Source organism: Alternaria arborescens, assembly GCF_004154835.1.
Source record: "Alternaria arborescens strain FERA 675 chromosome Unknown contig_18, whole genome shotgun sequence".
NCBI classification, from domain to species: Eukaryota; Fungi; Ascomycota; class Dothideomycetes; order Pleosporales; family Pleosporaceae; genus Alternaria; species Alternaria arborescens.
The window spans coordinates 515311-538340 of record NW_021167873.1 but is presented as its reverse complement, the minus strand read 5'-3'; the positions used below and the strand labels follow the sequence as shown (position 1 = coordinate 538340).

General features: G+C 52.0%; 8 protein-coding genes across 8 annotated transcripts; 2 read left to right on the top strand and 6 right to left on the bottom strand.

The window, feature by feature from the left end:
• Positions 1-38: 38 nt before the first annotated feature.
• On the bottom strand, positions 39-2212 carry AA0111_g7880 (Copper amine oxidase 1; the record flags this gene model as incomplete). Its single annotated transcript, XM_028654266.1, has 4 exons — positions 39-198; positions 251-974; positions 1024-1718; positions 1767-2212. 4 exons carry the CDS (start codon positions 2210-2212, stop codon positions 39-41), a joined length of 2025 nt encoding a protein of 674 aa, XP_028504616.1.
• A 1851-nt stretch (positions 2213-4063) lies between these two features.
• Positions 4064-6244, bottom strand: AA0111_g7879 (hypothetical protein; the record flags this gene model as incomplete). The annotated part of the gene is made up of 2 exons (XM_028654264.1): positions 4064-5801; positions 5850-6244. The coding sequence occupies 2 exons, from the start codon at positions 6242-6244 to the stop codon at positions 4064-4066; spliced, it is 2133 nt and encodes a 710-aa protein (XP_028504540.1).
• Positions 6245-7239: 995 nt separating this feature from the next.
• Positions 7240-8432, bottom strand: AA0111_g7878 (hypothetical protein; the record flags this gene model as incomplete). Its single annotated transcript, XM_028654263.1, has 3 exons — positions 7240-7353; positions 7403-8254; positions 8307-8432. The coding sequence occupies 3 exons, from the start codon at positions 8430-8432 to the stop codon at positions 7240-7242; spliced, it is 1092 nt and encodes a 363-aa protein (XP_028504539.1).
• A 228-nt stretch (positions 8433-8660) lies between these two features.
• On the bottom strand, positions 8661-8945 carry AA0111_g7877 (hypothetical protein; the record flags this gene model as incomplete). Its single annotated transcript, XM_028654262.1, has 1 exon — positions 8661-8945. The coding sequence occupies one exon, from the start codon at positions 8943-8945 to the stop codon at positions 8661-8663; it is 285 nt and encodes a 94-aa protein (XP_028504537.1).
• Positions 8946-9158: 213 nt separating this feature from the next.
• Positions 9159-10716, top strand: AA0111_g7876 (Maintenance of mitochondrial morphology protein 1; the record flags this gene model as incomplete). The annotated part of the gene is made up of 2 exons (XM_028654261.1): positions 9159-9217; positions 9264-10716. 2 exons carry the CDS (start codon positions 9159-9161, stop codon positions 10714-10716), a joined length of 1512 nt encoding a protein of 503 aa, XP_028504536.1.
• A 479-nt stretch (positions 10717-11195) lies between these two features.
• Positions 11196-13372, bottom strand: AA0111_g7875 (hypothetical protein; the record flags this gene model as incomplete). Its single annotated transcript, XM_028654260.1, has 5 exons — positions 11196-12176; positions 12225-12602; positions 12651-12777; positions 12882-13051; positions 13151-13372. The coding sequence occupies 5 exons, from the start codon at positions 13370-13372 to the stop codon at positions 11196-11198; spliced, it is 1878 nt and encodes a 625-aa protein (XP_028504617.1).
• Positions 13373-15894: 2522 nt separating this feature from the next.
• On the top strand, positions 15895-17432 carry AA0111_g7874 (hypothetical protein; the record flags this gene model as incomplete). Its single annotated transcript, XM_028654259.1, has 5 exons — positions 15895-16021; positions 16078-16245; positions 16296-16411; positions 16467-16747; positions 16802-17432. The coding sequence occupies 5 exons, from the start codon at positions 15895-15897 to the stop codon at positions 17430-17432; spliced, it is 1323 nt and encodes a 440-aa protein (XP_028504538.1).
• Positions 17433-17971: 539 nt separating this feature from the next.
• Positions 17972-23000, bottom strand: AA0111_g7873 (Vacuolar protein sorting-associated protein 45; the record flags this gene model as incomplete). Its single annotated transcript, XM_028654258.1, has 8 exons — positions 17972-18016; positions 18073-19350; positions 19401-19922; positions 20001-20444; positions 21076-22532; positions 22583-22713; positions 22765-22829; positions 22884-23000. The coding sequence occupies 8 exons, from the start codon at positions 22998-23000 to the stop codon at positions 17972-17974; spliced, it is 4059 nt and encodes a 1352-aa protein (XP_028504533.1).
• Between the last annotated feature and the right edge of the window lie 30 nt (positions 23001-23030).

Genomic DNA, 23030 nt, shown 5'->3' with positions numbered 1-23030 from the left:
GATATCCTTGAACTAATAACGACTCATTTCAACAGTACTTAAAGCTTCTGCTCTCCAGAGCAACATGCTTTTTCAACCAAAACCGACGCATTGTTCTTCGTGCTTGGTACATCGATAGCCGGGTTGCGCTCAAAGAAGTCGCTGGGCTTGAAATGCACTTGGTAAATTTCGACAGGCATAACGGGCCAGTCTTCGACTCTGCTTGTCGTTAGTATATGCGCCAACCTTCATCGAAGGCGATGAATCTTACCGTGGGTTATGTGTCAGTCCGAACACGTTCCAGAGAACAAGATCTTCATTCTCGACATTGTCCTTTCGTGCAGCCATGTCATGCACACCACCCTGCTCGAGCTGGCTCTGCAGCGTGAACCTACCCGCAGCGTATAGCTCGTCGTCCTGGTACTTTGTCACCCACACGTGGTGGTTTGTGAAGAGCGCTCGCTGCGCTTGGATGCTACCTTGGCTAGCAAGAATCTTCTGCGTAGGGAGTGGTGCGAATTTGTATCCTACAGGGTTACCAGACTTTGGATTCTTCTTGGAAGGGTTAATGATCTTGAAGACGCGGTGGTCGAAGGGATTGGCATCAACACCAGAGGACTTGTCGATGGTCGTCTTGCGGATCTCGTAGAAATTGCCATTGGGGTTGGTTTCCTTGTTCCAGGGAGCGGCGTGGGATTCTTCATAGAGGACGGTGTTGTTGTGTCCGTCGATTGCAGGGTCAAAACGAGCGGCAAAGATGTGCTGGTGGTTCTGGGCAAGCACACCTCCTGATACGACATTGCCGTAGTCTGATGTCTTGCCTGGGTCGATGTTGACGACTGAGACGATACCAGTGGCTCGGACTTCAAGAGTGATACCACCGGCGGTGTCGAGCTTGTAGGCAAACACATACTCATAGTTGGCTAGGGTAATAATGAACTGAACGACGAGTTCTCGTAGTCGTGTTACTACTGCGCGTCCAGTTCTCCAGTTGGCTAATGTCTCACGTTAGCTCATGCTGAGAAACTGTTTCGGGAGACTCACTGTGCTTCCAGCCAATACCATTATCTTGCTCGTGAAGACAGACTACATTGGGGTGGACCTTTGGTTCGCCATCGGAACCAACGATGACCGCATCAAAGTATTTGATCACGCCGAGACAGTCACAACCTAGGGAAAGGTTGTTGGCACAGTTACCAGCACCTCCGTCACCAAAGTCGAATGCTTGCTTGCGGTGGAAGGGTGGTCGTGCATCTGCGTACGGGACCGACATCTCAGAAATGCTCATCCGGTACATGATGCTTCTACCGTCATATTTGACGTCGTGTAGAACAGCCCCTTCACGCGGGTTGAATGATACTCTGAAGCTCCACTTCTGCCACTCGACTAGCGATTCGTCTGTAACCTTGAAGGAAGGACCCTCTGGTTGTGTAATGTTGATAGGCTTCACGTCCTGTCGAAGACCACCTTCGACCATCTCGGGGACGTACTCCGCACCCTCGCAATGGTCTAGAACGCGCTCAGAATGTGTCTGGCCGGTAAGGCTATCGCCCTTTCCACCTGTGGCTAATCGGTCAACGCGAATGATCTTCCTCGTTTGCGCGTCCATGACAGGAATTAGTGGTAAGGGATAGGCGTAGAAGTTGGAATCGTCGTTTCCATTTCGTGTGTCCTGTGCAAAGCACAATCCTTGGAAGTATCTCCGGTTCTCGGCGCCAATGTCAAGACCACCGTATGGCCTTATGTCGTTAGTAGTCTACATTGACAATTGAGAAGTAGGTACCTACCAGGGCTCAACAACCAACTCAAACCCATCAGGTAGCTTGAGCTCCTTCATGGCATCCTTGAACATATCGCTCTCCTCACAAGCCTTGACCAGGTGTTGGAACTCCCACAGGGTCAAGCTGGCCTGCTTCTCCTTTCCAACAATCTCATGGCGTACCCTCTTCTTCTGTTCAATATCAATGACAGACTCGTGGTACTCTGGTATCTTGTCGGTTCCGATGACATCGTATTGACACTTCGCCAACCGCGCTGGTCGCTTGGAAGCTGGTGATTGTCCTGGCTTTGCTGCATATTCTAGGTCGAGGTATTGTTTCATGAGCTCCTTCTCAGGTTCTTGGAGGTAGATCTCTCGAAAGTCGACAACGCAGTCTTTGTGGAGGGAGAGGACAGTGTCACGCGCGATACGTGTCTCCTCTACGTTGAGGATCTTGAAGGGGTGAGGTGCCATGGTAAGACGTATAATCTGAATAAAGAGTGATGATGTGATCCTATGCTCACCCTAGAGTAGTGAAGTGTAGATGAGAGGTCATCAAGTCTAATGGGGTATCACCCAATTTATCTACAGGCATATACATGATGCCGAGCCCGTGTCCTAAAGTGTAGAAGCGGGGACATTGGATGATAGAGCGTGGCGATAAGTCCAAACACGTAAAGCTGTACCGCCGTCATGCTCTCTGGCGGAATATCGCATGTACCTACCACTTCTGGTTAGTGCGACATAACGGTGATCGAGTCCTGCACGCCCTGTCAAGCAATACACGAAAACAGATGTGTTATCTATCCCAACTCCTGTGACTCATGGGTATGAACTGAAAATCATGCGCTGTTGTTGTGTTTCTCGCGGAACGTTGCGTGTGAAAAGAGCAAACCGCTCAGCGGAATTGTGTCCGCTGTGGGTCGGGTTACTCGACTGGTTTGGGAAGAGACGCGATATTCTCTTAAGCGGAACATTGCCATTGCGCTGCCACAACAAGCTGGGCGATGGTTCTTGCCAATCTTTGCAACGGATTCATAGTCGTATCATGTAAACGAGTGATCTAGAGCATACAAGGAGATCGATGATACCAAGATTCAATCACGAAAGGAGTGCGATCTCGGAAGACATCTATACAACAGTGACAGAAACAATGTACCGGCTTGGCATGGTAGTGTGAAGACTACATAGGCTTGTACTGAATCGGCCGGGTCTGTGTACGCTTGTCGTACATTGTCTATGGGTCTCGAGTTGTACATCAGGACGATCCCGAGGTCGCTATGAAGAGAGCCCTGGAGGTATTCCGCAGGACTAGGAAGATTTCTTAGCCGTACATTCGGTGTCACGCTGTACAGTAAAACTGCTTCAACATCAACATACTGTACGGTACACTAGCCTATATTCTTCCGGCTATCATTGCCCTGCGGACGAAATCACAGTGGTGCAGTATTCGCTAGGCTTTCCTTGAATAGCAATATTGATGCCTAGGTGAGAACATGCATCAGCAAACCGTCTAGGCGCCGGTAGTGGAGATTAACGATCATTCCAGACAGTTTTCGTTAGTGCTACGGCTCTCGACTCGTGCATGACACTATACCCTAGCCAGACCGTAGACCCACAGACGAGGTTGGAGGCACACGTTCCTCAATCTCGTGGAATGACAATAGGAATATAAAGTTTTTCTCATTACTTTCTTCCATCAAATCAGCCATCTCAGCTGTTTCAAACCTCGCATCGGTGGTTTAGTGGTAAAATTAGCCGTTGCCATCCTTCACAGGACAGTTTCGGCTAGCCCCGGGTTCGATTCCCGGCCGATGCAACTAGCAATTATCTTTTTGTCCTCGTGGACGTTGTGTGGTGGTTGTGGTGAACAGAGATGTGTTTTTAAGGGGGTCGTTGGAAGCACACGTGACGATATTGCGGTAGCTGGCAAGCGGCACTAGCGCCGGTTACCTCCGCACCAGCAGCGGCTTGCTAGACGTGGTAGACATTATCTAACCAAACATGCACAGCGGCTTTGGTTTTTTGTTCTTACAGTACCACCTGGCTTTGGTTTCTCTGTAAAAACTACATCTGGCCTATGCTCAAAAGTTTCAACCCGTAGCGCTCGCTTTAGCTCCAATTACAAAAATTATTGCCTACACATGGACGCTATTTCGTACGCCATAGAGATGGAATATGTGCCTTTAGGTCTACTGGAGGCCTAGTTTGTATGGCAATGGTCGTCAGTTTGTGCTTTAGTAAATGAGTTGATTGAATGGCCTTGGTCGCTGGTATGGTAGGCCTATCACCTACAGCACATCCAACACCTGGCAAGATTGCCCCTCATCCCTTCGCATTTCCTGCGATAGTAGCGGCCACCACACCCCCGATTGCTGCACCAAGTCCGATCCTCCTATTCTCCCTCTGCCCACTCACTCGCCATCGGTGACTCGCTTTCGGCACCACGACCCTCTCTGGCTCTGCAAGGCCCATCTGTCCCGGCGGCGCATGTTTGAGTTGGCCGTACTGCACTTTCCTCTTCCCAACATCCTCAAGTACCTGATCGAAATCGCCATGATATGCTTTTGTCTTGTCAGGCGCGATGATGGGCGCACCAAAGGCTTGCGATATTTCAAGCGGACCAAGAGTGACCTTGCGACCGAGCTGCCAGAAGCCCCAATATACGGGTAGGACGAGCATGACGGTGACGAAGGTTGCTACGAGGGCGCCGGCAACATACGCGTAGGAAGTCTTGTATTGCTCGACGATGCCGGTGACTGACGCGATGATTGTTTGGTTGGCCATCCCGAGGTCACCGTCTAGGCTTTTGTCGGACAAAGGCGCGCTTGTAATGTATAATGCGGTTACGAAGCTCAGGGTGTTGAGTTTGCGCAACACCTCGACGGCGGGATCGTCTTTACCTTGGCTGATATTGTACCAGCAACGATTGAGCGTTTCATCCGATTGGGCATAAAAGGTAGTCTGAGCCGAGGCGCCTCGGGCGACAATATCCCATGTGTCGTTGTTGTAGGTAAGATTCGCTGAAGATTCATAGAGATTGTTCATGATATATGTTAAAGCGCCGATAGTAGAGGGTTCACCGAACTGCTCTTCGAGATTGACAGTCTCTTTTACTTCAATTTGGTCGATCTGCGTAATGTTGTCGAGACTCTCACCAACCTTCCAATTGTCGGTGCGGGAATCATTAGAGAACTTGATGTGTGTGACGATGTTCCCACCCTCTAGTTCTTCTTCACTTGGTACCATAACAGTGACGGGATACTCAACGACTGCAGGCTTGATCTCGCACCTACGAATAGTCATGGTACCCGGACAAGAAAGGTCGTCTTCTCCAGCTTTGCTATCGACGTACAGCATCTCAAGATCGATGCTGGCGTATGGTTTAGTTTCCGTTGGCCACGAGGGATTGAACTTGACATCCCACAGCGGATACGAGTTATCGGATGGAGGCATGCCCTGTAGCCCCTCTGATTCTCGTCTCTCATATCCATAGTCCACCTGCCTGGATGTACTGGTGCAATTGAATGAGAAACCCAGGCCTTCGAAAGCGCCATGACACTCCTGTTGGAAAGGGCAATCCCAAAAAGACTTCTTCTGACGAAGAGTGTCATGCACCTTACCATTCGCGATCTTGCCACTGTACGCATCCAGCACGCCAGCCCATGTCGCATCGACAGTCTTGATATTGCCGTCTCTTCCGGGTATACCACCAGAATTCGCTGGCCAGTCTTTCTCGATAAATCCAGTCATAGTGTGGTTCATGTAGTTCTTTTGCTGTGTAACGATAGTCTTTGTCGCTTTTTGAAATAGCGTACTGTCAACGACGGCGAACTTTGTCATGAGAGCGGCGAGAGCGATGATGTTGAAGTGTCTGCCGGAAGTGATAATCGCATAGAAGCTATAGGAGTACGCGTGATTCTGATGTAGTCTCCGAAGTGAGCTTCCGCGCAAGGCTGTCCTCCACCATGCGATTGCCAGCCCCTGACCGATCAATGTGACCAGCCCCAAGTTCTGAACTTGGTTCGCAATGTTGAGTAGTACGTTGGGTTGGGCGGTAAATCTAGTCTGTCAGTCCCCGTTTCATGTTTAATCGGCTAAGCTGACCAACTTCTTAAAAGGCCAGTCTTTGACTCGCTTTGTGTTCGATGTAGCCAGGATAATTACAGCTCCGGCAGTGGCCACGAGGATGACCATAAGTCCCGCGAAGCCGAGCCATGGAAATTGATGCTTGAAGCCAGGTCTCCAGTCAATACCGTCTATATCCGAATTGTGTTCGACATGATCGAACTTTTCATTATAATCTTGTCGAGACGTGTTTGGAGATTCGCTAGAGCTACCTGTGTAGCTAGTGGAATTTTCGCGTTCCTCGGTAATAGCATCAATCATGACTTTGAAGTCTTCCTTTGGTGAGCTGGGAGCAGTCTTCCAGCTATCCCTATTGTGTCCAGAATCATTGTTGACCAAAACTGGCGACTGCGGGACTTGGCGTATCTCATTATCCATTGGGCGATCTAGCATGTGGCAGCAAAACCACAGGTGAATAGAAGAAACGAGGCCCAGTGATGACTGAAGCTAGAGAAGCGATAAGTAGATGATAGGAAGACTTCGTGAAACAAAGGGAGAAGCAAACAAATTCGCGTCGCGTGCTCCTGGCAGTCGTAATACATATAGAGCGATGTGGCACGGGATGCTGGTATATCAGCACAGGCCTTGCCGTCAGCCAGCCCAATGTTCATGTTGCATCTTAGTCGTTTGTGGGGGCTGAAGCTCACCAGGAAACCCACAAAGGCTTAGAGACGTGCATGCTGGCGTAGTTGACGATTGGTTGTGAGCGCGTAAGGGACGCGGATGTCAGCCGCAGGAGGCTTGCCAACACACGCCTTACCCTTTTCAACCATCACAGATGCACGAAGCGAGATTGTCCAATCGCGGAGAGAATAAGATCGGACGGTCTTTGAGCCACGCCCTCCGCGTTAAGCTGGAAAGAACGAGTCGATTCCTAACAGGCGATTACATTCAGAAGCAATTTTCTAGCTCTTTCCCCTCCCTGCAACCTGTGAATTTGTGTTCTATAAGCCCACGGTAAAGGACAGCCGAAAAGGGATTAAAGTAGTCGGCAGTAAGCATGGTCGGTGATTCCCAGCAGCCACAGAAGTCTTGGTCAATGCACATACTGTTGGCATATCAGCTCGGATGGTAGAGCGGTACAACACTAGCCTGGTTCCTTCAAGTGTAAGTTCCAAGAATAGAATTCGCATAAGGTCTTTAAAGCAGGTGTTTTCGCGAAACCTCAAAGAAGGACTTGGCCCCCCGAACCTTCCATTGCCGGAAACGCAAACGATGCGCTGTCACATTAAGATCTCAAGAACGCTTTGCGTCCCAGTTTGCCGTTTTTGCATATATTTGAGCGGCAATGTTTGGACTGTGCGATAGTTGCAGGAGCGGATGCATGCATCGGGGCATGCGGGGTTGGTAGTGCCAATGCCGGAAGTTTGCCTTCAGTCCTGCATTTGTTCATCGTCTGGCTCTTGCTCCTCCTTGACATCATCTTTCCCACCTTCTTCCTCTGGAGGCATAGACGTAGGGAACGAAAGATGTTTCCAATCTTCAATCTGCGAAAAGTTAATAACTCTAGTGTAGCAAGAGAAAGATATTACACACCTCCTCGGTGATGCTCTTCAGGCGGTCACGGATGCTCTCCACAGCATAACTACCCAAGATCAATCGTAGCGGAGGATAACTACAATGACCTAATTGCCATACCAACTCTGCACTTTTTACAGCGCTGACTGGTTGTCTGTCGTTCAGCCATTGTACCATCCGTCGCGCGTGTTGCGCGGGACTTGTCAGCCCCGCATAGGGTTCGCTAGGATTCGGTTTCACGAAGAAGTGGCCATAACGCTTCGGCTTCGGAGGTCCTGTTCCAGGAGTAGGCGCCGAAGTATAGCTGGGTGGTAATATGTTATCGTCTGGTTCGTCCAATCGAACATGACCAGGCTCGACCAATGTTGCTTTGATGTTGAAGATATCGACCTCGTACAACATGGACTCTATCAGACCCTCAACAGCGTACTTGGTCGCACAATACGGGCCGAGTCCCGGCACGCCAAGTGCTCCAGCCGTGGACGAGAATATGAGGTATCGACCAGAGTTCTGGGAGCGGAAATATGGGAGGGACAACTGCAAGATGTGAAGTGTTCCGAGGAAGTTTGTTGTGAATTGATTGCGCAGGTCGTAGTCGTCCTGGTCCTCGCATGCTGCTATGACGCCGTAGCCGGTGCTATTCGCTATAACATCCACCTGACCCCAGTATTCGATGCTCTTCTTGATGACCTGATCTACTGTCTCGCGTACTCTTACGTCACACAACAGGCCCAGGCAGTTCCTGTTCTGCCATTTGTCCATCTGTTCTGGTGTGTTCTCCTCGGTCCATCCCACTGCAGTGCATTGGTCGCCATGCGCTAGTATCGCTCGAACGAGGGAACGCCCCATATGACCGGTCGCCCCGAAGACCTACATTCCGGAGTTAGCTACCGATGACCAGGTGGTCTATTCAGTGACTTACAATCCATACTGCTCGCTTGGGTGGATTGTGCTCAGATGGTGGGTCGCATGTTGCTGGCAGGATGAGATTGGGATTGTGAGTGGCCGCGCCTGGCGAGAGGCTTTGACTTTGGGTATCGAAATCCATAGCGACGTTGAGGAATCTCTACAATGATATGCGATGTCGAGCCGGTGCAGAAGGTGGGGAGCTTGGCAGCCAATCGGACTTGCAACTGCCGCTATCTCCGTGTGCTTCAAGTGAAGGAGCAACGAGGACGCGTGGAGGGACGGGGTTCGTTGCGCGATTGATGCGCATAATGTATCGTGTCGCGTCGGAATAAACATGTCGGATGACCATCGTAGCTGGACTTAGCATTCAAGGCATGATGAACCTTCTCTCGTCGATGAGGAAGCGCAGCCCCTCGATAACCAGGTGGGCTGGGAAGACCTGTTGTCGGTTCATGAAGTTGCTGACTAGAATGAAGAACATGATAAAGATATCAAGGTGCATAGGTGAAGTGAGGAAGAAGTGGTATGCGAGGAACAGAAAGGCCTGGGCCCGGTATCTGCTCTTGATAGATCGGATAACTCTGTTCGCCTTGATAGCAGCGGCGCGGTTGGTAGGGGTTTTGAAGGTGACAACCTTGGAAAGGAGGGGCATCCTAGGCAGAATCGAGGTTTCAGGCGGCTCTGAGTCTGGGGAGACCTCGGGGTTGCGGAGAGACTTGGTGGAATGATTAGGAGGCTCTCTTATCGATAGAGCTCGGTCCCTGCGCGGGCGTCCTTCCGATGCACAATTACGTCTGTCTGCCTTCTTCGAGCCCGTTCAATCCACAACCATCATGCAATTGTTCCACCGATAGCAATATCAACCATGGTCAAAGCAGTGCCCACGCCTGTGGCACTGCCGGTCACACAGGGCAGCTCGTCCTCGTAACCATACCTTCACTCCATGGAGGACCCCGCTAACATGCTGTAGACTTTCCTTCACGCAAGGATTCCTGCTCGGCCAGCTTTCAATCGCGATTTTGATGTTTTGTTTCATAAAGTTCTTTATCTTTGGAGAACCACCATCTGCCGACGATCGCGCGTTACACCTCAATTCCCTCCGCCGAGCTCGAACCCTAGCACACCAACAATCGTACAAGCAACTAAGGACGCGCGCAAATTCAACGTCCCTGTCTCTACGTCATAAACCGTCAAGAAGCATAATACGAAAGGGCGAAGAGAGCAGAGGAGGACCAAGCATCACAACTATCCTCGCGAAGACCTACTACAACGTAAAGGGACACCAACCGGAGAGCTTAGACTGGTTCAACGTGCTCATTGCGCAAACAATCGCACAGCTGAGAGCCGACGCGCGGCAGGACGATGCAATCCTCACGTCGCTCACCGAAGTCTTGAACACGGGCAGCAAGCCAGACTGGATTGGCGAGATCAGGGTAACGGAGATAGCGTTGGGGGATGAGTTCCCCATCTTCAGCAATTGCAGAGTAATGCCTGCAGAAGACGGATTTTGGTATGGGCCGGGAAACACAGGGAACGAGAAAGAGAGACTACAGGCACGGATGGACGTTGATTTGAGCGATGTCATTACCATTGGCGTTGAGACGACACTGAACTTGAACTGGCCGAAGCCCATGTCTGCAGTCTTGCCCGTCGCGCTTGCTGTGAGCATTGTACGGTTCTCTGGGACACTGGCCGTGTCATTCATACCCTCTTCGTCACCTCCACCTACCGCTGCGCCCATGACCTCACCAACGTCCGAGACCCACCGAGGTTCCTCTCCAAGCCGTCCAGCATCATCATCTGGCGCACCACCACACCGACCTACAACATTAGCGTTCACCTTCCTAGACGACTATCGTCTCGACCTCTCCGTCCGTTCCTTAGTTGGTTCAAGATCCCGCCTACAAGACGTACCAAAAATTGCCCAGCTGATCGAATCTCGCGTCCACGCTTGGTTCGACGAGCGGGCAGTAGAACCCCGCTTCCAACAAATCGTGCTCCCCTCACTCTGGCCCCGAAAGCACAACACGCGAGGCGGAAGCGCCACCGAAGACGCTGACGCTGCAGCCGGAGAAAACGAAAATGACGAGGATGATGAGATCGCCGTCATGGAAGGAAATGGTACCGCTCCAGGTTCAACCTCTTTCATCCCTAGTCCGATTGCTGAGAACGCTACTCTGGAAGAACGAATAGAAGCTGAAGGCCAGAAAATGCGGGAAGCCGAGATCAGAGCTGGGGTTAGGAAACCCAGTGCAAGTGACTCTCGTAGCCGGAGCAGGAATAATCGAGAAGATGGTATGCGATGGCGGGGTGAGCAGAGAGATCGAGATAGGCCGAAGGGACCGCATGGTCGACCGAAATTACAGAGTCGGACCACGACTGGTATTGCAGGAGCTATACCTGGCGCTTTGCCGAGAGGATAGGTATGAGTGTCCTTATGATGACATGACTAGATGTGTATTATGTTACAAACGGTGGCGTCTTGGAGGAAAGCGTGCTACAAGCATATGCGTGTATATAGTAATGAAGCTCAACATCACCAATGGCCATCTCTCACAGACATACATTCGATGTGCGTACATTACCAGACAACACAAGACACTGGCCATCACTGATGCTCGCTTCAACGAGGTAAGTCGTATTAATTGCACCGACTCATCTAGATATTCTAGCCAGCAGGGCGGTCTATCCGTCAATAGCACACCTCGTGATACACCGCTAAGCCGACGGATGATGCATTTATCCCATAACAGAATGAGGGCAGAGATTGAGAAAAACGCCATGGGTATCTGTCGTTCTCTAGTTATGACAGGAAAGTAGATAGCAAGAAGGTGAAGATGGTTAAACATGGATCCTCAAGACAACATGTCGTAAAGTGGCGTTTGGAGGTACGCATACACATTTACTGCCCGTTGATGGTAGGAGTAGGTGCAGACTGATGTGGTGGTTGAGCCTCGAATGTGCTAGCTGGAGCCTCCACGGGCGCCTGGGACTTTGGTGCTTCTTCAGGGGGAGTTGGTGCAGAGAAAACTCCATCGAGCTTAGGCAGCGCTTCTGGATTGCTGGTAGAAGTCTGTTGTTGCTGTGCGACTGGGACAACTGGAGTAGAGATTCCGTTCATAGTACCTGCAGATGCAGGCGCGGGAGCGGGTACTTCCTGCGCGGGCGCAGGCTCAGGCTGTTTTGGTGCGCTGGTGTTGGTCGACGACGCGACTGTCGCAGCAATAGAATCGCGATCCACCCCATTTGTCATGGGCGCATCTTCTTCATGAGCAGGAGCGCCATCAGATGCACCTTTCCGGTAGCGTAGAGTGACCATGAGGCTGTGTTGTTCTTCCTCCTCTTCTGATTCCTCCACGGCATCCTCTTCGTCGTCGTCGTCGTCAAGATCCATCTGATCTGGCTCCTCTTCATCGTCATCTCCACCATCCCAAGAGGTCGCGTCCTCCTCGTCTTCCGAATCTACTGTTCGGTTGAATGAACGACTGTTTGTGGTACCCCTGTTGGCGGCGCGAGTCGATCGGCCATGGCCTGAATATGGTTCTTCCGACACATCAGATCGGACATAGTCGCCAGTCGCAGGCGATGCATGGTCTGCAACTTGTCCACTGAGCAATGTTTCGCCATATAAACCGGTTGCTCGAGATCGGACCTGTCGACCACTGGCGGTGACAGTAGGACCAGAAGGTGCAGCGGGTGTGTCGCGGCCCGACTGTCGCCCTGATCGGCGTACGGAGGTGTTGTCTGAATCGAAGTCGTTGTCTTCGTCAAATGTGTATCGTTGGCGCTTGCCACGGGTGCGGCCTTCATATAAGGAGAAACCAGGTTCTGGGCGAGTGAAGGCATCTTTGCGCTGGCGTGTGTACTCTCGTCGCTTACGTTTCTAAATGACTGTTAGCATAGGATGACTTGTAGAATGTACGAGGCGTACATTTTCTGAAGCCTCGAATCGTGGCACGGCGTTAAGCATACGCTCGCCAAGTGCCTTAGCCTCTTTGTGCCCATCTACTTCCTCCAGCTTCGTCGCAAGCGCCTTCAACTCATCAATGGAGCCGGCGACACTGATCCATTGTACGTTCTTGCGGCTCGGGTCGGTCTCGCGGTAGATGCGAAAGTGGGTATCGTTTTGTCCTTCGACTAGATAGTACCGGCGCTTGTCACCATCACGGCCCCATGCTTGCACCGATAATGGGATGTTGGTATCTTGCTTGTCCTTGGTAGTGCGAGACTTGTACGCGTTATTGATCATGGCCTTGACTTGTTCGTTTTGATTGAGGCTCCAAAGGCAGAGTGAGTGGAGGAGGGTGATCTATGCGACGGTAAGCATTTGGCGGTATCAGGATAGATGACTACTTACTCGCTCTACTGTCGTCATTGTATTGAAGTTGCGACCGCCGCTGAGGGGATTGCCAGTCCATTTGGTGGGCCATTGTGATTTTTGGGTTTGGATGGCTTCCTCGAGAGCGCGACCGTAATGACCCTTCCTGTAGAACACACACGTGTCAGCTTGTGCACTACTCCATCTACTGTGTGACACCCACGCGACCGCAGAACGGGTGTTTGTGAAGAGCGAAGGGGTCAGACTGACTCGACAGGTTTCTTGCGATTGAGGACGAGGCCGAGCAAGGCGCATAGTAAGCCTTCGACGTCGGCGGACGGTGTGTCTTCCGCGACACCCTGCTCGATGTCCTGAGGCCCTACAGAAGGGGAACCGCGAGGGAATGCTTCGTTGAAACGTGACCGGAACATTACGATAAACTATGGCACATGGCATTAGCGACGCCTGAGCGGACGAGTCGTGCGCGACTGCGGCGCAATGCAGCGCGTCACGACGCGACGGACGCGTCCAATACGTACAGCAATGTCTGGGTTGTCCTCTGGTACAGGCTCATGCGGCGGGGACGGCGCCCGTTTTCTTGGAGGCGGCGAAGGCGAACGTTTGTTGAAAAAGGTCAGGATTGTGCCGTTCTTCTTCTTTTTCTGAGGTGCGGGCTTCGCAGCAGCAGCCTCTGGAACTTCAAGCTCCATCTCATCGTCAGTCGGGGGCGCAGAAGACAGAGACGAGTCTGAGTCGGCCATGGTTGCGGTTGTTTGGGGGGGTTGATGTTGGTGGTTGTAATTGCGGCTGCAGTTGCGGGACGAGGAGAGAACTACGAACAGAGCACGGTTAGGCAGGCATGAGGTAATGCTACTTTCGCTAGCACAGAGATCGACTATATGGATCCCTGTAAATTTGGGGTAATCAGGACAATGAGAATGGCCACCCAGAGCGCCTTTGTTTGGTAAAGCGAGTGTCGGGTAGACAGCAACGAGAAAGGAGTGGTGCAGTCAGGGCAAACTTTGTATTCTGAGAGTATCGTTTGTCTATAGACCTGATGTTCGTGTTGTGCTGCAATTGTGTTTCAATTCGCATAGGGCGAAACAATCGCGAAAGGAAAGCTATCAATTTTACCGTCGCTCTTCATCCGTTATCCCAGAACCTGCTTTATTGAGGTCGGCCTTGTGAACACGGCCTGCCGAGGTTCAAGAGTTCCACGATACGAAGTAATGGTAGCTTGAGCGTACCTTGTATCCATTGAGATCAGCCTTGCGCTCTGTATCATTTCGCAAACCTTTTTCATCCCGGACTGTACAACTAGACGTGGAGATGCGATTGTCCTGATGGAATTGTGTATATCGTAGGCCTCCGTTGCTTGTATATCGCATCGATGCACGTTAGTGTTCATGTTTAGGGCCGTCTTGCTGATCGGGCAAGTGAACCCTCGAGACCACCGATCATGCGGAGAACGCTTTACAACTCCACATAGACAAATCGCAACAAGAGCGTGGAATCCTGCGCAGGTATCTTGGTAATGCTTGTAATGGCACATGAACCTCTACTGATTGGGTCCTTCTCTTGACATCTTCACAATCCGCATGAGCGGCATGAAGCGAAACATTGAGAAATGATGTTCTGGAGTGAGCCTGCTGAAGAGGGTATTTCTCTGGGTGTGTAAATGGATCGGTATTGGCTGCAGGTGTGCGTATATGCGTCGGGCTTCTAGTCGGAACTTGGAACTAGCCCGCGCAATCCTGAAGTTGCAGCGCACATCTGCCCGCTCACTGTCGCATACATGATGACAACATCCGCCTTAGCAATGAGCATATTGCGCAAGCGTGTGTCGTAATCAGAAAGAAACTATTTCCGATTATGTAGGATCGACTGAGAGAGAGACTTCGTAGGACGAAGAAAAAGAGGCCATTTCAAAGATGCGCCAGAAAAGACTTATGAAACTTGCTACAAAGGAACGTGAAAGCGCAGGTGATGTGGTGTTGACTTGGCTGAGTATAGACGCGAAATTGAGGTTGGTGTTCCACCCAAGCAGAAGAGATGGCGCTTACCAGGTCACGTGCGGCACTATGCACTGCTGGGCGAGCAGGTAGACGATGATGTCAGAGCCAGTATTGGATCATCTCAATATTCTCCTTTTTCTCCGGTCATGGTCGCAACTTATACAAAAGGAATTGAGGAAAGCAAGGCAACATGGGCAGACGCTAGGACTGTGATGGAGTGTGTATTCGCCGTGGGTCGATCGAGGGGAGATAGCGACTACCTACATTTGACCGCATATGCCAAGGCTGTTCAACGATGTAGAGGTAGGCTTTTCAGCTCTGTCGCGGCGATTGCAGAGGCCAGGTGATATATTGCGCCTGCAGGATAAGACCGCTTGACCTGATAAGGGAAGGAGATTGGAGTTCGCGTTGTTCCTGGCTGCATATTGAGGAGTCTGGAAGGCGCACTAGACTACCAACATGCGCTTCTGTAGGTCCATGTAAACCCCATGGCGGCGCGCGATAGGGAGACAAACCGAGTAGGAGCCTACTGCTGATGCCGGTGATTTGCTCGGTGACTTGCGCAGAGGACAGAGAGCAGCTAAGAGGGACGCTTCATTGGTACCGGTGGCGACGGTGAAACTGCACATCCATCATGTTGCGCTTGCTTGCGCAAACTATGACATGGACTGTGCCAAGAATAGAACGAGGGGGACGGTCTGCGGTAGCAAGTTGGATGCAATGTGTGGCAGGGCGGGTGAAACGGAGGGCATGCCTACAGAGGGCGATAGTGGGTGGGTTGGCTGTGGTGAGTAGACGGAGCGCCGGCGGAAAGGCCTTAGGGCGGCAAACCCCGGAATAGCGACAGTCGTCCCGCCCATGTCAGGACTGGCTGGGCCGCGTCTTTGGGCGACGCTGATCACCGTTGGAGACACCTAGACGGTCTGTGGTTTCTGGAATAATGGGTCAGGGTCGCGCCTGCTTAGCCTGCGATATTGACACGCGTTGGCTCTCAACTTCTGCCGTAGGTCGCCCACTATTGCGAAACCTACTCTCCTGACTTCAACTATTGTTCTTGCCCGCGGCGAATCTGCCTCCTCCTTTCTTCTCTGCTCCCCTTTCTCCGTGTCTGTCGCTGGGTGTTGATCGTCCCGCGCCTGCCTCCCTGGCCCGTATCGATAGCTGTACCCTGCACACGGCCCATATCTTATTACGCACGCCGCAGCCCCCCTCGTCACTCTGCTTGTACCACGCTTCCTTACTGCGTTTCCTCACACACGGCCGCAGTCATGAATGTCACCAAGAAATTCGATCGCTTGAAGCAATGGACCAACGAGAAGATGGGCGCAGAGGCCCGCACTGGGCTCTCCGACGAGTTCAAGGCGCTCGAGGTAGAAATGAACCTGCGTCATGAGGGTATGCACGAATCCGAGCCCTGCAGCTCATTTCTCGTATGCTGACCACGTCTATAGGTATGGACAAGATGCAGGCTGCCATGGCTGTCTATGTCAAATCGCTATCCAAGCGCGCAGAGGGCGCCGACAAGGAGAAGCAGCTTCCAGGTGGCCATTTGGGTTCGTCCATGGTCACCCACGGCGAGGACTTCGAGCCCGACTCGGAATTTGGCAATTGCTTGTCTTGTACGTCTTGCGATCAATCGGCTCATCTACACCCCACTAACTATCAGCAGCACTGGGACGTGCCAACGAACGTCTGGCGCGAGTACAGGAGACGTATGTCGCAAGTGCTACGTCATCATGGCTTGAGGGTCTTGAGCGCTCTTTGATCCAAATGAAAGAGTATCAGGTAGGACAGCAGCTGCATGAACATGATCGCAACCATTGAAGCTAATTGGCCTCAGTCCACCCGCAAGAAGCTCGAGACGCGTCGTCTGGCTTACGATACTTCTCTAGCCAAGATGCAGAAGACGAAGAAGGAAGACTTCCGCATGGAAGAGGAACTACGCGCCCAAAAGGCCAAATACGAGGAGACCAGCGAAGAGGTCTTCAGGAGGATGCAGGACATCAAGGAGTCAGAAGTCGACATGGTCCAGGACCTGACCGCTTTCCTCGAGGCAGAGCTCAGTTACTACGACCGCTGTCGTGAGATCCTCCTCAACGTCAAGCGGGAATGGCCGGTTCGGTGAGGACTTTTCCATCAGCGTAAGACCTAGTACATTGCTGACGCATGACACAGAGACACCAGGGCTATTCCTAGCCGTCCCGCGCGCTCCCGATCCAACACTGCACACGGCTATGCAGAGCGCTTCAACCCGGTCGAAGAAGAACCCGAGCCCGAAGTCACTCGTATGACTATTCCCAAGCTTACGTCCACGCGCAGCCGCTCCCCTGGCCCTGAGCAGTCGCCAGGTGGCTACTCTCTACGCCCCTCTCTTAGCCGAACCTCGACCTACGATAACGCCAATGGCTACCGAGACGACTCCCCTGCCCGCCGACTGTCCCGCGTCCCCACCGATTCCTCTGTCATATCTTCCGGCCGTACCAACCTCCGCCCAGTCCGCCAGGCTAGTGCCAGCCAACAGAACACTTTTGCTGATGACTACGAGGACGATTATGAGCGATCTAACGGCAATGGGTACAGGCGTGATCGATCGCCGCCCAGTCCCGATACGTCGTCATCTGTAGGCAGCGGACGCGGTGGCAACATGTCGCGGGCAGCGAGCTGGACAGCGAGCGAGCAGGGACAGGGAAGCAATGGCAAGAAGGCACCTCCGCCACCACCTCCATCAAGGGCGAAGAAGCCACCGCCACCTCCACCACCAATGAAGCGAAGTGCGTTGAGTGAATCTCAAGTAGCACGCTACTAGCCCGCTTTCATCTTCATTCCGTCTTCTTCTTGGCTAACAAGTCTGTTCGTAGAACCCATGTCTTCTTCTATCAGAATTGCTAGTTGGTAATACTGATATGAGACGCGTTGGCATGTTGTTCAGGACTCACTTGGCAGAAAACTGGGTGAGTTGTCGACCGCAGTGCGGTCTGGCGTATGGGGCGTTACATTTGCGGGCTCATTGAATATCAGTGCCGCGGCGTTTTTGGGGTTGGGTGGAGCATTTCTCAGCGAGCACCTGTTATGCACGAAACAAGTTCAACTGTAGCATTCATGCTAGGCCTCTACCTCTAAATCTACCTCTTTTACACAACTGTAGCGATTGAGTGAATTCCAATGTATGCATTTGATGGATGCCAGCTGTAGGCGAAACATCGATACGAAAGCGGTTTTCCAAAAAAGTAAAGCAATTCGTGTCTATTACTCAACAAGTCAAGGCCGGTTATCCATACCTCGGCCGCTCAAGAATTGTGGGACTTTCGTAAACACTATCGTACTCCGTGTCTCGTACACGCTCCATCATTGTTCGTATTTCGCCTGTTGAGGTGGGAAATTCCAATTTTCCTACATGGACGTTAGCACAATCAACTTTCCATTACCAGACGAAAATATTCACTCACCCATTGCTGTAGCCCCCCATTCGGACTCGTAGTTCCAAACTCGCCATGATGCCCAGTATCCACCGGCACAAAAATAGCACCCGTATCTTGACCAGCACCACCGTTCATTCCGCCCCAAACATCAAAGTCCTGGTCCGAGCCACCGCCACCACCACCACCATTCAGGCTACCAAGTATACTATCGAAATCCACATTCAACCCATCTAGTGTGCCCGTTGTGGGCGTCCTCTGCAATTGACTGTGAATGTTATTATTCGGCGTCTGCTGCGCACCGAATCCAGGGCTAGTCACCGAGCCACCAAAGGAGGGTAACGGTTGAAGTGTGGGATGCTGTTGGGGAGCAACCTGCTGCCTTTTCTTGTTGAAACCCTTCATTACATAAAAGGCTTCTAGGTTTTCTTTTACAGTGAAGAGGAGATCTGAGCAACGTTCTCTTACACCGACGCCATAGCAGTGGCCAAAGATGTGGTCGATGATGGTCGCCATGCGCTCTTTCCGGGGCAGATCGGGTGTACGGTAGAGTTCGGTGAGGAGAAGCAGGACCGCGTGATATTGTTGGTAGGTGGTCGAGTACCAAGCCCAGGAGGAGAGAGAGGGCAGTGTATCTAGTGTTGCACCGATTTCAAGTGTGGTGAGCGCTGCGGTAAGGAGGACGTCGCGAAGGCGGTTCTCGGATTCCGAACGGGGTTGCAAGGAGGTTTGTGGAAGGTGGCGGTATAGGAGCATAGAGTCACAACGGGACATTAGGAGTGTCGCAACTAGGCCTGCGTATCGTTGAATAGGCACGTTGGCATCCAGATATTGGAGGTATTTGCTCTGGATCTGGCGTTTCTTGGCTTCTACGCGGGCGCGGAGATCATGGAGGGTAATGTGTTTGCGATCCATCTCAATCCTGCCGCGGAATATGAGGCGGTGTATCTCATTGCACTCGTAGCGTATCAAAGACAATGTGACGTCTGACCAGCCGGTATTGGAGGTTGGGTTTTGCTGCCACTTCGGGCTGCCAAACTCAAAGACATCGTCATCTACGTTCAACGGAAGAGCAATGTCAAAGTCATCCGACCGGATCGAAGGATGGGGTCCTTGCGCTTCTGCTGTCTTGAAGTCCAAGAAACAGATCTGATACCACAAGAGCGACCGAACATGTCGTTGCAGTGGTGTTAGACTATTGGCCGAGCTGTGGCTCATACGGTGTATGCCTATGCATTGTGCCAGGCGGACCAATGCGCCAACTACAACAGAAGTAGCCCGCGATATTTGCGCCCGGCAGAGGGGTATCTGCGTATGTTAGTATGCAAGAGTACTTTCAGGATAGTTCGATATCGTACCAGGTAGATTGTCAAAGCTTGTAAAGTCCGTATGTTAGATGTCTTCGCCCAATTAGCGCGAAGCAATGCCCGCTCCGTAGCTTTTTGTAGGCGCAGGAAAAGATCCTCTTTCGTAATCCCAAACTGCGACTTGGCTTGTAACGGTGAAACAGAAGCAGCGGCAGCCATACATACTGCCAGTATCAAGGCAGTACAGGAATTCTGGTTGGGGCTCCCAATCTCAAGGTTCATCCAAAAGCGATCAAACATGCGCTTGAACGATGGAAGATGCAACACGTGCGCAAGCGGGCTAACGGCTTCCGTGTACCGCTGTAGTAGCCCCTCGGCCTCCATCTTGGTGGGCAGTTGTGGCGCCTCAACTTCGTTATTCTGATGTATAGGCAGCGAACCGCCTAGCAACAGATTCAGCGACGGCGCAAGCGACGGCATCTGCTCTGCTGATAGAAGAGCAGATGACTGTGTCGCTCTTTGGCCTGTGACTGATGAAGAAGGCGTGAAGCTCTCAGACAGAAGCTTGCCGAGCTACACAACGTTTCAGTCTGCGGTCATGGAAAGGCAATGCAAATGCGAGATAAAGCACATGGACAGGGCAGAAAGTACCTCTTCGGCATATTGGGGACGGAAAAATCCAGTGACGTTTTCACAAATGATCATCCTTCCGATTCGAATCGTGAGATCAGTTGCGATCTGATCTTCGTCGTCGTTCTCGTCCTCATACACGTCGTCCTGCGTCTCTTCAGGCTCTGCGGGCAGTCTCTCCCAAGCATCCGTTTCGGGCTCGACATCTTGCTGATACGCTTCCCACTCGTAATCTCGTGGTGGCGTGCCAGGCGTCGTGGTGTCAACGGATCCCGCATTGTCGTATCCATCATGTACACTCGCACTACTCTGTGTGCGCACGGGGAGATTCTTGGTCCAGTCCGGGATGGTAACACCAGTGCCGCTCTTGCTCTGCGCGCGCTCTCGCTGCTCCCTTTCTTTCTTGCGTGCAGCGCTCTCAGGAACGGTAATAAAGACGCACTCGCGTCCGAAGGCTGTGCAGTTCTGGCAAGGATGGGTTTTGGAACATCGAGACTTCCGGGTTCGACATTCAACGCAGCTGTTGATGGGGCGTGGATTTCTCCGGCGGACCACTCGAGACTGCAAGACCTGTCCTTGTTCTGGCATGTCTCGCAATCCTCATTTTCGCGCCATATGTGGGTGATGTTGGGAAGGTGGCTGAGGCTGATGGTGGAGAGAGCGATCGGATGTCGGCCCGTAAGGGAACCGAGTTGCCTATAACACCAGCTGATGATGATGCACGTGTTCAGCCTTGTCGCGTCTTCTTGGCTCTGAGCAGATTAGCAGACTTTTCGCCGCCTTCGGAGTCATGCAGGTACCGCCCAACAATTGATTTATTGACTACGGGCCATAGGTCAGCGCTGCTATCCAGGGCCGGCTTGAAACGAATGATGTGGGCCTTGGTGGGATGCATCTCGACCCTTAGCGCGGGGCATGCACTTTGCTGCACTCATTGCGTACTTGGCTGACGAACACTATTGGGATATTGGTTGTATTCACATGGGAAGCCTATCGACCTGTATTGCCTGAACCTGCATATCATGCCACTCGCTTTGACGCCCAACTCCAGGACCTTGATTGTACTTGCGCAAGACTACATCAGCTATCTACCTACCTCCCTCTTCAAGCGAGCCGCAGCTGATGTAGCGGGAGGCTCGGGCCACGAGTCGACAGCATCTTCGACTTCCTCCAAGAAGGAGGTGCTGTTATGCACGGTCGTACCACCGAGCACAACGCGAATACCAGGCGAACTTGCATTGACTTGCGCAACCATCTTGGCTTCCTCGTATGTCGCGCCGCCGACCATGAAGACGATTATATCCTGCGGCTTATCTTTGGTCGAGCCGCCACCTTCTACGAAGGGGTACAGCTGCTGGCTCAAGCGACCCTTGATCATGTCTTGCAACGTAGCTTCTAAGCGAGGCGAGTGCTGTGTGTAGACGTTCTCAACACCCTTCAGGCCCTTGAGTCGATCTCGGGCACCCCCGAAAAAGGATCCAGGCTGGAACAGGTCCGGTACCCCACCTGCTGCCGTAGTCGCTTGTAGCGAGTCATGGTAGGTCAGTAGCTTTGTGATAAGATTGATGCGATGCCGTGACAGTCCGCCCGCAACGGCGAGCAAGTCTAGGAGCATGGCTGTCGAATTCGAAGACGCCTTTGAGTACCGTAACGCGTAGATGGCAACGAGGCGAAGCTTGTTGTTCGCCGGGACCCTGGGGTCCTGGATGATCTTTTGTAGCGACTTGACGTCGTTGTTGTGATTGTCTGTACATGCTAGACTCTGTTCGAGCTCACTGATGTCCAGCAGACTCTCTTCGCCAACTCGTCTGCTGAGCTCACCAACGAGTGTAACATGTTTGGTGACATTGCCGGAGAGCTTACGGAACTCGGGAAAGTCTTCGATGAAGCGCTTCATATCGGCAATTGAGTCGAGCTTTTGCGATCCTTGCTGTTTTGATGCAAACTGTTCAACGTACTCTTTCGCGTTTTGTCCTAGGTCACCAAAGTTGAGATACATGTTCTTCTTGAAGAAGGGATCCTGATCTTGCGATAACACAATTTCCTTGAGCTCGGGACGTATTTCCGGCACATCACGTAGATCCACGCGTCCATTATGTATTCCGAGTAGCTCGTGAACCATAGCCTGATATGTCCATTGTGTTAATAGCGGGGTAACGGGATCGTCTCTTCGGTCTACGATCAAAAGGATGGGCGGAGTATCAGTCTTGCGGAAATCGAAGAGTTGCTCTTCCTGTGTCATGTGGTATCGGACCTCGGTCGCTAGCTTCTTCACAAGCAGACTGTTCTTCTGATATCTTATCAAAGGCTTCTTCTTCAGCGACAGAAGCAGCGCCATGACTGCCTCTGTTGACCTGTGTAGTGCATCCTGATTCCACGAGTCCGGGTTTGTGCTCCATATCCTGTGATCCGGGAAGCCGAGGTTGAGGGACATGAGGTCGGGATTTATGACGAGAAAATCGGCGAAGTATTCTTGGATGGCGCGTACGACTTCGTGGTCATCTGCTTCGGCGAGGCGTTCCAGCGAGGACTTTTTTATTATGTTGCTAAAGTCTGTACGTGTCAGCAATCGTTGGTGGCTCTGCGTTCCTCCAAGTGCGTACAGATGTTGTATTCGCCATACTTGGGCTCTCGCAGCTCCTCTATCAGGCTCTGTATAGACTCTGGGGATGGTCGCACAAAGCATAGGCAGCGAAGATGGCGCATCTTCTCCCGCTTTGGGTTGTCGATACGGCTACCGACGTGTTAGCCGTGCATCGCATGGTGCATTGTGAGGGCGCAGTACTCAGTAAGGTAGACTTCATGGTTGAGGAGGGCGGATTGTGTCGTCGCCGTAGAGACAATAGGCACCTTGCATCTGTCAGCATTGTGTGTAAGAGCACCTGGTAGAGGAGACAAACCCACAGTCTCGTTGTCGAGTAAGAGGATCTTCATCTTGGCCGCGGAGGTGCCTGTCGCAGCGGTGTCCCCGACCGACACCATCTTGGTGATGTAGCCCGAGACGGCTTGTATAATATCCATGGTCGCGAAGAAATTGCCTGTAAGCCACTA